General features: G+C 43.5%; 1 protein-coding gene across 5 annotated transcripts in view; it reads right to left on the bottom strand.

Annotated features, from left to right (window-relative positions):
* SS18 (SS18 subunit of BAF chromatin remodeling complex) overlaps positions 1-15,007 on the bottom strand; it is a 363,861-nt gene that overhangs the window by 80,284 nt on the left and 268,570 nt on the right. For 3 of the 5 annotated variants that reach the window (XM_085605729.1, XM_085605728.1, XM_085605727.1), the window contains exon 7: positions 7,975-8,079. The exons of the other annotated variants lie outside the window; for them this stretch is intronic. In XM_085605729.1, coding sequence (XP_085461855.1) covers positions 7,975-8,079 — 105 coding nt within the window. The remainder of the gene's footprint in view (positions 1-7,974; positions 8,080-15,007) is intronic. 5 annotated transcript variants of the gene reach the window in all.

Below are 15,007 nucleotides of genomic sequence, written 5' to 3'. Positions count from 1 at the left end.
AGTGGAATTGCCTTGTGGGGGCAGAAAGTATCATGGAAGTTTCAGTAGCTCTACTTTCCTCAAAACACTCTGACGCAGAGTCTGTTTTACCACCAAAAAAGTGAGACCCATCAAAATGCATGTCCATTAAAGATGGCTGGATGTCCCTGGAGAAGGTTGGGAGCCTCATCTAGGCATGGTGCCAGAGAACCACACTGGTACTCACAGCACATCCCAAACAGCCATATATAGCCCTGAGCACAAGACAAAATTAACCTCATTGAGGATGTCTGGAATAGCTGCATAAGAGACGTCTGAAGGTCATCTGGAACAGCTGGTAGGATCTGAGCCATCATATCCCAGAGGGCATGGGACAGCTGGCACTGACCTTCTCAGGGCAAGGTTCACAGAGGAGAAAATTCTCATGTTGAAAGTCTATTCATTTGGACTTACGTTTTGTTGGAGGTAGGGAAGGCATTGGGGTTGACCCTGCTGGTGGACGCCTGTACCACTAGACTCTACGGAGTGGGATGTTGTGTCAGGAAGGCAGGACTGCCAGTTGCAAAGCGATGCTGACGGGCAACCTTTTAACTGCCTGAAAAGGGCTTAGCCCAGATGCACAAAGGGTGTCGGTAAGTGCTTCATTAAATGGCAATTGTGACTCAGCTGGATCCTGCGCAGGCTGTAAAGCTTTCTTAACAGGTTAGTTTTCACTTCCATGGTTGGTATTTGCAAGTCTAACACATCAACTACATTTCACACCACTACTGAGAAGGAGGTGCTTTGTCTGTAGCAGGGCCCAGTGGCAACACTAGGCCAGTATCAGGAAGTACAAGCTCACTGGTTTCCTGAAGTTCTTCATACCTCTTCTCTTCCCTATAAAGGAGGAACATAATTGTCCCTATCATCAGGTATTGTTTTGGGAATCTGTGTCAAAAAGATTATTCAAATCTGGGCCCTAACATGTGTGCAAATCAGTGGGGTAGTTAAGCTGTGGTGCACCAGTTGGTGCAGGGTGTGACTTCAGGCGAGGTAGATTCAATTCGGAGACCAGAGATCCAGTATCGACAGCGTAGATACAAGCAGGGACGGGGCATGGAATGGAGCCGAAGTGGGCACTGGAGTCTGCGCTGCGCTCTATGAAGGTCCCAGGGACACAAGCTGTAGAGGGTGAACCCGCTGACAGAAGTCAAACCAGAGGCCCTGCAGTACCGTGAGGCCCAAAAGTGCGCCAGACAGGGCAGGGTTAAGGGCCTGAATGCTTCTACTTGCTGTGACATCACCAAAAGACCGGAAAACCCAGAATGTGTCAAGACCAGACCTGAATTAGCTCCAATGCAGATGAGAAGCGAGACTAAGAGGCATGTTGACACTCTTTCAGAAGTTTCAGAGTAGCTGGAAGGGTCTGTTTCCCGTGTGGAATTTGTGGGTTTTTTCTTTAACTTATCTGAAAACTTGACCACGACCTGCCAGGGGAACTGGACCTTTCTTTTGACTTTGACCAGTCACAGCGAGTTTGGCTTTGACTTCTCATATAGCCTTCATGTTCATCTGGGCACAGCTGCCAAAGGTCTTGGAGTGGTGGCCCAATCCTAGGCACCACAAAAAGACTTTTTGAGGGTCTGTTACAGACCTCTGCGACAGTCCCGGCATTGCATGAACACAGCGGATTTAGGAGGTGACATTTACCTTGCACACTGGATACATTTTGATCAAAAGTCTGATCAAAGACTAAAGAAGCTCTGAGTCCATATCTGGAAGTGAGGAAAGAAGGCAAATCGTCTCAGTGAGGATGGGTGGCCCTTGTATGTGGGTCCGCTCTTCACTTCTGGAGCAACGACTGCACAGAACCACACAATGCCACTCAGTGGTGTTCAGGAGAACTGCTCAGAACGTTTCCTGATCCGGTTTGATGTCTCAGTATTTACAACCGGAGGAATATGTGGTTAGAATTACCCACCAAATTGTGTACTTTAAGCACACTCTGTCACGGCAAATGCCCAGCCAAGAAACTCAATGAACAGTGGATTTTCCTTTCCATTTTTAAAGTGTGGTTTGCAGATTCTATTGGGACTGTGTTGATGTAATTTGCCATGAGGCATCTTCAACTTCTGCAAGGTGTGTTGATGTGTTAAGACCGGCCTTTTTAGATCGTCATCCATCCAAGAGATATATTCTTCATTTTACGTGTTTTGGTGATTTTTTTAAAGGATTATTCTGTCAAAGGCTTTGGCCGTCCAATAATAATAGGCATTTTTATAAAGCAAATAGATGAATTTCAAAGATACCCATATTAAGCTTATTCCAGAATCTGTAGATTGCTGCTAAATGGGATGTTATAGCTGAGGAGAGGAGATTAGGTGATGACTGTTCCAGCTGAGTGGAGACTTTCCGCAAATTGTTATAATGTCTAGGCTGCTGAATATGGGGTCAAATATAATGTCTACTACATGGGCCGGCCTGTTGACAATCTACTTTAGGTTGTATGTGGCCAAGTCTGATAAGATGGCGTTTGGTTGAAGCATTGGAGGTTTGTCAAACCAGACGTTCAAGTCACCAAGGGTGCACAGACTGAAGTGAGGTTTGAACTGGCCCTGATATTACATACAAGAGTCAGTAAAACCTTCATTATTGTGTGGATGTATGTATAGCAGGGGGTGACTGAATCGGAAGGTAGCACTGGAGATTGTCCATTTTGAATTGCTACTGTTTCCCTGCAAGTAACTGCCAATTAGCCCCGTTTCTTTCCCTGTCTGTTTAGAACAAAGCATCAATAGCCTGGTGGGAGTGCTTCAAGAAGTACTGAGCTATATCCTCTCCTACCCATGTTCCTGTGATGAATGGTAGGTCTGGTTTTGAGTCAGCCAATAGGTCAAAGATGTGATGGTAGTTTCTGCTCATTGATCCGCATAGAATTTAGCTGCTGTGCGGTGAGTTTATAGGCCGAGCAGGTTGGAGGCAGATTTTTTTGTGTGTTTCCTATGTGGTCATGATCAATGTGTTGTGACAGGCTGGCAGATATCCTGCTAGTGAGTTAAAAGGTAACAAAAGCGAGTGGTTGAATAAGTTCTTTACGCACCGGTTTGTACTTGCATCGAGGCTCTCTGGGCTATCACTGTCCTGCTCAACGAGACTTGCTAATGATTTAATTTGATCATTGTGAGGTACTGACGTAAACTGTGGATTGTGCTGTACTGTAAGAAATGTGCATCTTTAACAGTGTTAGTGTTTTTTTTTTATATATTTGTTGAAGGTGGGTGGTTTGGGGTTCAGGGTCGACCATTAAGGTCTAACTTTATATTTCTAAATTGGCTATTGAGGATAGGGAAGAGTGTAGGACATTATGACGATGTCTGGTTTGCTGTTAGATGGATGCGTTTGATAGTGAGATTGTGAGTGAATGTATCTAGATGGTTAGTGGGAGAATGGGAGATGACTTGGGTGAGAGAATTCAGCAGTTTAGAAAAGGTTATGTTGGAAATTGCATCTGTAAAAGCTGAAAGATTTAGGAGGCATCGGCGAGCTTGGAGGAAAAGTGTGCTGTGATTATGGACATGAGTGAGATGGTAAGAGGAGTTGACAAGTTAGGAGAAGCAATAGTGTCCAGAGGTAGATGTGGTGTAGATATGCAAATACAACAGACATTAGTAGAAGTCAGAGTATGGTAGTACTGGGGGTAATGGGTGTCGGTACGAGCAGTGGGTAGGAGAGGGGAAATGTGAAAACAGAGGGTGGATAGGTTTGGGAATGGTTACAGACTGGATGAAAGGATGTAATGTTTGAGGAGTTGAAGAAATTGATGGAGGAAATCTGGAGATAGATACTTGGGAAGGGCGATGGGACATGGGGTGACGAGATAATGGGGAGAAAGGTGAAGGTATTTCCTATGAGAAGCAACAGGGGTCTGTTTTGAGTGTTGCTCCATGCTTTTTTTTCGATAATAAACAAATACAAATCAGTAAATAGAATGTTACCTGAACTAGATGGCAAGCGGACAAATTTCTGGCCCTTTTTAGGTCTCGCCTGAGCTAGCGCATGCGTTGCTCAGGCAAGACATTTAGTTAGTGCGTTTTCAAAGTGCTACCAGACGCTTTTCCTGGCCTCAATCTCGCGTTCACGAGCGCGTGCACGCACGCAGCCACCATGTGTGTTTCTGTCAAGGCTCATTAAGCCTTGCTGCCTCTCTCCGCCTTGCTTGCGCTTCAATTCCCTCCCCCACCACAGATCGCGTCACTCTGCTGGCCTCCACCCCCACCCCCCCCGCCTCTCTATACTGCAGCAGGCCGTTAATTTTTTAGCGCGCACTCGCACAACTCCCAGGCTTGTCTTGAGTTATGGTGAGTTCTTTCACTCCTGATCTTTTCCATGGACCACTCACTGCACATTTGAGTAAAGGCATGCTGTGCTTGCTACAAGCTCGACATCTCGCCTCCATACAACGGATATTTTAAGGACGTGGCTCTCATGGGAACCCTACAAAAATATTCCCCCTACTTGGGGCCTCAACAGCTTGAGAAGGGCACCTCACAAAGAGAGCAAAGGTTCAGATCCACAAATGATTGACATGTTCAATCACTGTGGACAAACAGCGAGGCTCGAGATGAGAACCATCAATTTTCGGGTGTCTCATTCTCTGCCACTCTCTCCTAACCGTGCCACATGTGGAAAAAAGTTTGGCTCTCTAAGACTGCACCCACCCACCAATCACATACGAATGGGGAATGCAGCGCTCTTAGACCCCTGCACATGTAGGACACCTATCCAATGAGTACGGAAGTCGCATTGACCACTTTAAGATCCAGCACGCCGTCCTTAGCTTCCTGCAACAGGGTGATGAACTTGGTAGTGAGCAGACCCAGGCTCTTCTCGTGGCGGCCGGAGGCGCTGCTCCAGCACTCTGTGGCAGTGGTCAGCCTCCATGCTCGCCTCCACGAGCTCTCCTGCGTTGCAGCCTCCTCTTCAGTTGGGATCGTGCACGGCCGCCCCGTGCGGTGCAGTAGAGCCAGCACGCAAACCCTGGAAGAGCTTCCACGGAGGAAGTGACGTTGCAGCCACTCACGGTTACCAGAGTAACAGGATTGTTGGCCCGTGTACTGTATGAAAGCTGCCGTGCTATTTACACCTGACTCGTGTGCCGAAACTATTCATAGTTTTAAACTTAGAAGAAAGAAGAATGGCGGTGCCTGTAGCTCACAGGTCCCAAGTCTTCCCTTCTGAGAGAGTTTCATGCCCTCATGTTTAAGACTTACAATATACATTATAGTGTTCCTCGTTTCACATATCGCTCACCCCCACTGCCTTAGTGAGAGTTTAAAGATGTTCTTTCCGACTAGAAATGTCTACCCCCCTATATTTAACTTAACGTAGTCGCAGTGGTTGAAGTACATAACAAGCATTGGCATAGCCGATAGGTCTCGCCTTTGGGACCTTATAAGTATTTAGTTATGCAGCACAATATCCTTGGTGCAACAACATCAAATGTTGCATGGCTAAACACTTATACGGTCCCAAAGGCGAGACCTATTGGCTATGACAATGCTTGTTTGTTTTCCTTTGCAGCCCCGAATAGGTCCAAACACACAGCACCTTTAACCTTCTGCCCTTTAACTGGATGTCTGAGCTGCACTTACAATGAGCTAGTGTTTAACAAAAGAGTAAGCCCAAATTGTCAGGTTACTTCGGTCCAATTAGATCAATATCACATAAGATGTATAATGCTTACAAAATGTTTGGAAAGTCTGGACGTTTGCACAGCTGTTCCATGAACATGGAAATGTACTGCATGTTGGTGAAATTGTTTCAGACGAATTTGTTTTCCAAGAAACATTTTCTAAAACTGGGGAGCACTGCTTTGTTTCAGATCTAAAAACGAAAACACTGCTTGCTGCCTTTAGTGCATTGGCGTTGATTCACCAAAACGTCAAGGGTAGTGGAAGTGACCACATTTTTTTTTTACCCCAATTCATCACAGGAAGCGGAGTCACATGTCTTTGGACCCTTTTCGATCTGTATTATATCTCTCGTACTAGCATCCCCATCTCGGTGGTCTTCCTCGCTGTCTGGCTCGTCTGTCTCTGTCTACCTTTCTATGTGCATCACCTATCGCACTCTCTATTACACTTGTATATCTTTCACACTCACCACCTCTCTCGGATGTCTCTTTAATCTCTCCACCTCCATTTCACCCACCCACCTCTGCCCGTCTTTGTCTCGATCTCTCACCGTCTCTCAGTGGTGTCCTCTTCCTTTCATTATGTTCCCCTCATAGTACTTCCCATACTCCCCCATTCACGCTCTCTCCCCTGCATTTCTTGCTCGCTTTATATGCTGAGCGGCTGCAGTTTGCACCCCGGGGCACTTGAGTTGGGTTCCCTACAATATATAGCCGAGGGGCTAAGTAAACAAGACGCACTACAGCCGTGTTTAACTTTTGTTTCTGACACTACCCTTACCACCTTTTAGGTCAGGGATCGCAGGAGGGTAGCGAGGCGACGCAGTTGCGACCTCCAGTGACCCCTAATGACGCCCAAACTCTAGTGGCTTTTAAACGGAAGCACAACCACTGGTGTGTTGAATTTTTCACTTCCACAGACTGCTTTAAAAGCAGAAAGCATCCCATTTAATAATAAAAAAAATCACGCCGGAGTCTTACATCAGATTTCCAGCATTTGTGTGGCATTTTAATATTCAAATTAACTTTTTTTTCTTCTTTTATTTAAAGGGATGGGATCTTTAGCATGTTAATGCTTTACGTGCAATTTTGTTTTGTTGGCGCCGTTCATGTGTCACACAATTTTCTCGGAGAAAGTCCTTGCTACTTGTTACCAGGAGTAAGCTCAGGATTAGTTTCATTTTATGTGCTAGGTTGTTTAACGCAGGAGCTCGGTCACAGTTACAAACAGCCATTGTCTAAAAATCTTTTTACAAACGCATTCACTGGCTCCCGAACAGATAAACTATTCGAGAAAGAGCCCAACATACTGCACGGACTACAGTAGTAGGGTTACAGCACACATGATAAAATACAATATATCAAGGCAACTGACTTGAATGGGTGAATCGGATATGGCTCAGCCTCAAAGGAACATCACTCTCTGGTCATAAAATCTCGCACAGAGTAAAGTTAAGTTTACACTAGTTTAATGGTGGGACAAGGAACGCCTGCAACTGCATAACACTGCCCATTCTATTCTAGGATATATATGTGTGTGTTCTAGGAAATGGAGCATTTAATTTATATCAGTGCATATTTTAACAAATATCTTTAACAAATATTAAACGTTAATACATTTAACACTATATAGTTGTACAGGGACAAGGTTAACGAGCAATAAGCAAAACATTTTCATGGGCCGGCAATGACTGATACAATGACTGATACAAACGCTGTGTCAGAAAAAAAGTTTGCAAGAGCATCTTTGCTTTGGTCTATCTTATGAAAACAGGAGTTACTGCAATTCCGAATACTAACTGTTCCAACGAGTGTCTCTTTCGTGAAAAAAAAAAGAACAGTGACAGAATAAGTTCTACATATCAGAGGAATTGGAATAACGAGCAAAAACATCCTGAAATCGAAAAGGGAGGGTTCTCGTTAAAGACATGTCATGAAATAACCAATTTATTGTGTTTTTACCTTCAGTGAATAAAAGGCACAGGAGGACGATGCTGGAAATGAAATCAATATGTAAAAAGAAATTCAAGAGTGTTTTTTTGCATAGCTCTTTATATAATGTGTGGTGGTGTTACACCAAATAGTATTATGGCTACAGTGAAATAACAAGACAGTTCAATCCAATTAGTAATACTTTGACGGTTATTTCCTTGTGTTCTCAGTGATCTGTTTACAAGTACAACTAAAGTACAAACTGTGCAACATCTGGTACTGAAATCACTGGTCACTTTTCTCACCCCCACGAGAAATGACAAAATAGCGATCTATATCAAAGGTTGGGCAGATATAGAACATGGGTAAGGTAGTATATTGTAAGACATTACCATCAGGGTAATACGGTTGGTTCATGCCTTCTGGAGGACCTTGTCCACCATGACTGTATTGGTCCCCATAATATTCTTCCTGGCCCGAGTATTGCTGTGGTGGGCCTGAAAAACCACAACCAGTGAAGATGTAAACATAATGTGCTCTAAAGACTTCACTACTAATTCGCTTATGCCATCAAGAAAAAAATTCTCTTCAACGTCTTACATGCTTTCCTTCCACATGCTGTTGCGTTTCAGACAATTTTTGCCGAGCGGTAGTGGTATTTTATTTACATGGTAGTTCTGATCAGTTAGACTCCTTAACATTCATGGAATGCACCCCAAATCCAAGCCCCGGATTCAGTACTAAAGCAAAAAAAAAAAGGCAAACCACGCAGAGATATGTCCCATAACAGGCCTACTGTCAATCTTTTCACGTGCTCCATTCTGGAAACGTTACTCTGAAAAAGGTATGTGTACACACTTAACATTAGGCTAGTTTCCAATCACTGGCATCTGGAGAACCTCTGAAAAATCTGAAATGGCTAGTATTTTGCGTATATACAGTTTACCTGTAAACATCTTCATTTTGGAATGTCCAGAGAAATATTTCTGCTTTACAAGTTATAAGCATGTGCAATGTTACATAGCTGCCCTACTGAGAGCAAAGGAATCAGATCAAACCTTACAGGGAAACCCCACCTGTTATTGTGCAGTGCATCTGAAATGATCAAATGGTCTCCTCATAATGCCGAGTGAGTGAAACAGATAGTTAAGAGGGCCATAACCCATGCAAGAGTCACAAAAAAAGTTCGGGGGTTTGAGGGGGGGGGGGGTAAGAAAGAGAGGGAAATAGGCAGGAATTGAAGGAGAGAGCGAGCAAGTCCAGCCCTTAGGGTAGAAAGGAGTGAAGAGAGCCCAAACGTGAGGTCAGTAGACAGAAAGTCTAGGTGGGAGAGAGAGAGAACCTACACATGAGGGAAGCTGGGACATATGAAGGGGAGAAGGGGAGAAAGAGGAGAAGAGACTGAGGGAGTGAGAGAACCAAGATGTGAGAAAGAAAGCATAGCCATGAAGGTGTAGGAGGAGGGGGAGAGTGGGAGAGAGAGAGAGAACAGAACTTGCAGGGAAGGGGAGAGAGCAGCCAAACACAAGGGTTGAGGAGAGATTGATGTCAGACACAAGGGACTGCGAGAGTCCAATTATCATAACGAAGAACAAGAGCCCAGGTGTGAAGGGAGAAAAAGTCCAGGTGTTATAGTATGAAGAGAGGAGAGAGAGAGGAGAGAGAGAGAAGAGAGAGAGAGAAGAGAGAGAGAGAGAGAAGAGAAGAGAGAGAGAGAGAAGAGAGAGAGAGAAGAGAGAGAGAAGAGAGAGAGAAGAGAGAGAAGAGAGAGAGAGAAGAGAGAGAGAGAAGAGACAGAGAAGAGAGAGACTCTCTCTCGGGGGAAACAGATGTAAGGGGCAGATGGTAAAAGCTACAATGTGAGGGGAGAGAAAGAATCCAGACATGATGGTGGAAAATATGAAAGTGCAGAAGCTACGAGGCGGATGGAGGGGAAGTGTCTAGACTTGAGGAGGAGAGCCCAGGTGTGATGGGAAATTGTGGTGGTGGGCTAATTGGGGCCCTGATATATTTTTCATTCTTCTTTGTGCGACTGTATGATATTAAAATTAAAGACAACTGTTATATAATGGATACTTTGAACTGTCTATTGGAAAGAGATTTGAACTCTAAATTATTTGACAAATAATTGACTTTCTAATTATTTAAGGATTATGAGCCATTATTTTTTGTAGTAACCTTTTATTTAATTAAAGTAAATACTACATACATCAGTAATTGATACCAAAGAATGCTACCTTTCCATTGTCCTACTCTTGAAGCTACAGAAACCCAAGGTATATGCCCCAAATGTTGGAACATTGGATTTCCTAATTAGGCAGTCACTACAACAGTAGTTTGTTTGTAACTTACACAGTATTAGAGAAGAACACTTCAAACCTGTAAACATTTGGAGGCAATGAGAAACCATGCTATGAGGGCCCAAATCTACCAATATTTGTAAAGAACTGCGTAACATGCCAGCCTAGTTTCAATCAATGATATATCAAGGCCAAACAAATTATAATGAAGATCTCTAGGAAGAAGGCAATGTACTCAAGACGTTAAATAGACAGCACTAGGAGAGCTTTTGACGATCAAATCTCAAAGCTGGAGCCTGATATCCTGGAAATAGGTTACCTATTGAATTGTTCAAAATAACGGAGGACTCCTCGATCAAAGTAATGATGGCTGTTTGTCAGCAGATATGGAAGAGGATGCAGTGGCTAAAAGACTGGGAGGGATCCCTATTTCTGCCCATCTCTAAGAAAGGGGATTCAAAAGATTGCTCGAAATATTTCACAATAGCCTAAATATCACATGCTAATAAGATCATGCTAAGGATCACACAAGCAAGACTACAACTATACATGGAGCGCGATTTGCCAGATGTGGAAGCTGGATTCAGAAAAAGAGGCACGCGTGACCAGATCTCGAACATGCAATGGATAATTAAAAAAGAGAATTTCAGAACAACGTCTTTTTCTACTTTATAGACTAAACCAAGGTCTTCAACCGTGTCGCTCATGGAAAATTGTAGAATGTACTAAAAGACATGAGTGTGCCAACCCACCTGATCAGGCTCAAGAGGAATCTGTACACCACCTAAGTGACAGTGAGGACTGATTGTGGGGAAACAGAGTGGTTGAATGTAAAAGGTGTTTGATAAGGTTGTATCTATCACCATATTTGTCAAATCTCTAAGATTAGCATACTGTGCCAACTCCATGATGTTCTGACAGGAATCAAAATTGGAGGAAGAAAAATCAATAACCTGGGGTATGCTGAAGACACAACCCTGATTGTGTCAGGTGTATGAGATCTCAAAGCAATGACTGTCAATTGCAAAAAAACTAACAATACAGCTAGACTAAAGCTAAATGTAAAACAAGACTAAAATCATGGCAACAGAAATCTTACAAAGTCTCAGAATAGATAATGGACTATGAATCAAAGACAGCATTTTCTTAGGACTGCAGGTAAGTTGTTCTGGTGTTTGCAACCCCTCAAGTCAGAAGACAGCTATTACTGGGAATAAAAGCAATGACGAGCCTGGAAAACGTGATAAAGAGTAAAAACATCTTGTTGACAACATAGATATGAAAAGTCAAAGCAATTGTCTTTCCTGTAACAATGTATGGATGGAAAAGCTGGACGACTGATAAAATGATCGCTGAAGAACTGACTCCTTCGAACTCTCGTGCTGGCAAAGGCTTTTGCATATCTCCTAGAGTAATGTATCAAACAATACTTGACCAGACCAAGCAATAACTTTCACTATAAAAATCATTTATGATCAAAATTAAGCTCAAATAATTTGGACACAACGTGAAGAGAAATCTACCTGGAAAAAAACATTATGTTGGGAATGATGCAAGGAAAACGGAAGAGAGGAAGATCAAGATTCCGATGATACAAATAAGAATCTCAAAGACCTAAAGAATTGTGTTATCAACCAAAAAGATTGGAGGAATTTTATGCATCGAATCACCAAAAGTCAAACATGGCTGAATGGATAATGTAACGAAAGAGCTTACAAAACATGTTTTTTATTTTTAATCTAAGACTAAATGTCTAACAGGTTTTTGGAATAAAAAAAACTGAGTAAAGCAACACAAAGTTTTACAATTTATATTGGAAAATAATGATATTTATTACAACATGTATAAAATTGCAATGTCTCAGTGAAGGTGGACATATCACTTTCATAAAATTAACATGGCAGCTGAAGTTAAAACATTATCAAATTGAACAGTATGCTATAGAAAATTACTTTTCTTCATAAAGCAATAGTGAAGTCTGCAGTCAACCAACACAACTGAGAGAAAGAACCTAGCTTTCACTTGGTTACGATAAAATCTCTTTAGATCACATCTAGCATATTGGCATCCAATCAACACCTATGACTTTAATGCTATTTGCTATCTCAGACTTAAGGCAGTGTGCCCTCTTCCACATTTACCATTACCTCAGATAAACAATTAGATCTGATTACATTTAATTTGGATTCAGACAAACCTTTACTAATCCAAAAAAAACTTTAAAAAATCAGATTGACCTAAATACTAAATAATGGAATAAGAAGTTTATGTAAGGGGACATGTCATAAACCTAAGAGACTTCCAGAAAGATGGACACCAGCAGAAATTATGCCAATTGTCATCCAGAGAGATATCTATTTCCCTTGAAATTACAGACACATATTAAAGATAGAAAGCTCCTCATTAAAAGGTACAGCATGTACCTCCTTGAGGTGGCAAGGGAAGTGCCTCGGCACTGTTTGTGCAAATCTTTGTCAAAGTACAGGAGTCTACACATACAGACCAGCAGTGAATGTGACATTTATTAGCTGCAATACACAGTGAAAAATATCGAACTATAACTATGCATCGATACCCTAATCCATTGCAGTAGTAGGTAAACATGAAAAAGATCCTGAATTTGCCATTTAACATCAGCAATAGTGTCAACATTTAATTGGGACTAAGAGCCAGACCAATGCATGATAATTACTGCATCGGACTTCGGTTAAAATCAAGAAAAAATAGTTACTTAGATTACACTACTAGATTCCCACCACTTGCATTCCCGCTACAAACAGCACAATACATTAGCACACAGGCAGGGCCTAGGAACCCATGTTTAAAATGCATGCATTTTCCAATTTAAAATTAATCTAGCCAACAAAACATATCTATAGAGAATAACTATTTTTAATTAATAAATTGAACCCAATTATACCAGATATAATTTGACCACAACACTTGCAGTGTGTTTTAAAAAGTAAAAAGAAGAGAACAGTACTCCGGTTCAAAGGTCGTACAAGAGAGAAAGCGGACAATGATACTTTTATAAGCTGCATTTCTCTATCATGCATATCTGGGTCTATCAAGCACCTTAACTTTGAGGTCTCGAATAGATCTTCTTAGTCTGTCTTTCAAACTATTAATGTGGTCGATAGAGAAGCGGGAAGGATGTTTATGTCATCAGAAAGAACACTAATCATGGAAAACTAGGACTGCAAGTACATTTTCAGTTCTCAATTGTGGGATTCATTTCGTACACAACACAGTAGCAAGCTTAATTCAAACTTCTGAGAAAAAGGGATCGAGAATATAGTGAGAACAATTACATATTAAGCTGGGAAGTTTAGTCCACCATGTTATCAGTTCAAGAGTAAAGAGTTTATACATTAGGGGGAAGAGGCATACCACAGGGAAAATAGCCGCTTTCTAGAGCGGCTCTTACTATCCACTGGCCTCATCCCCATACAGCCGTCCTGCCATCCGGCCTCCAGTGCAGCTAAGCCTAAGATTAGAAGGTGGGTACTCAGGAGGTAACCGAAGAACCAATTGCCTGGTCTCAGTGGGCTTCCGAGCCGAAGATAGAGGTGCAGCCTGCGCTGCAGACTGAAGCTGCGGTCTTGAGTGCGGGACGGAGAGTAACTGTGGATTGAGCAAGGAGGCGTGGTGAGACGATCCAACGTCTCACTCCGACACTGAAGGTACGAGCAGCGGCATATAGCAGGCTACCCCCAACTGGCTCAACGCAACACTCGCTGGGATGCAACTTGCCTGTTGGCATTCAGCGAAGGGAAGGCGGCGGCCCGCTGAGCAACCTGGGCCCTTGATGACTGCCGGCGCTGCATACAGTTGCCCGCTGCCAAACCCACTGCAGATCAGAGAGCAGTGATGCCAGCTTGGTGGGAGCAGCCCTTTTCCAGTCCACTCTTCCCAAAACTAGCAACATACCCGGGGGCTCACAGATGTCGTCGGTCGCCTAACATTAAGGTGAACAAGGGCTCTGGGGAGATATGAGAGGTAGATGCCAGCTCTAACAATGCATATTGTGGACTGGCGTTGCGGTCCTACTGGGCATGGCTGGCTATGCTCTGGGCCTTGATGCTGCTGGTGTCTTGAGTTCCCATCCGTTGGCAGCCGCCTGAGAACACAACTTCTTTCAAAGCCCTTGACTGCTCCTGGAGTTAAGGGCCCTGATTGCCTAGCTTAGCTGTTTGTGTGCTATTGCAGTACCTTAGCCTGTACTGTGGCCTCCAGCCCTCACCGACTCCAGGCTGTGGGCCTAGTGCAGCAACCTGAATAAAGCAGTTACTGGAGTCCCTGGGAGACCTCCCTTGCTGGAGGCGTGACTCAGTCATCACTTTCGATGCTGCAGCTGTCCGGATCGGCGTGGGGAATCGAAAAAGCACCGGAGACTGACATCCGCCTCCTGCGTGGGACCCAGGAAATGGACAGTGGTTCTAACTGTATACACCAAGCCAAACAGGAGGTAGGGCACATTGTTCCATGGCTGGGACTGAAAATCCTGCAGAGGGCTGGGGGAGCAGAAGTGGGAAAACGGTCTGGCCTCGCGGTAAAATGTCACCAGTTCCTTGGCAGGAGGCAGAGTACCGAGACGGCCCTCCCTCTGGTTCCCACTTTTACTGTGCCTTACACTTGAACAACATCCCCCCCTAATTCCAAAGACAATGACTGGTGGTAAAGGGATACGCAATAATCACCAAAAAAAACTGGAGAAATACGCCCTACTAAACGATCCCACTGACAGAGGCTGCAAAAATGGAGCCAGCTGCAGAATGGTCGCACACAGTGGAAGAGCCTCTTATGCTCCATGAAGGCAATTCAGGTGGTCTGTACCTCTGGGGAGAAAGAATTGACTCAGTATCAACTGAGGTCATACTAGTCAGAGCAGACCTTCGTAACATGGAAGCCCAATTGACATAAGTAGAGGACTTCATCATCACTCTCAAAATTGAAAATGTGATCCTCGAAACCTAGATCAAAGAGCTGTGACCTGCCACAAGAATCTTGGAGGACCGAGTGGAGGATTTCGAGGGAAGATCCAGGCACAACAATGTTTGTATTGTTGGGGTCACTGAGCGTTCAGAGCAATCATCGGTGGACTACGCCGTAGACCTTATACTTA

Source organism: Triturus cristatus, chromosome 5_1 (genome assembly GCF_964204655.1).
Source record: "Triturus cristatus chromosome 5_1, aTriCri1.1, whole genome shotgun sequence".
In the NCBI taxonomy this organism is placed as follows: domain Eukaryota; kingdom Metazoa; phylum Chordata; class Amphibia; order Caudata; family Salamandridae; genus Triturus; species Triturus cristatus.
This window is presented reverse-complemented; position numbering and strand designations above follow the sequence as displayed.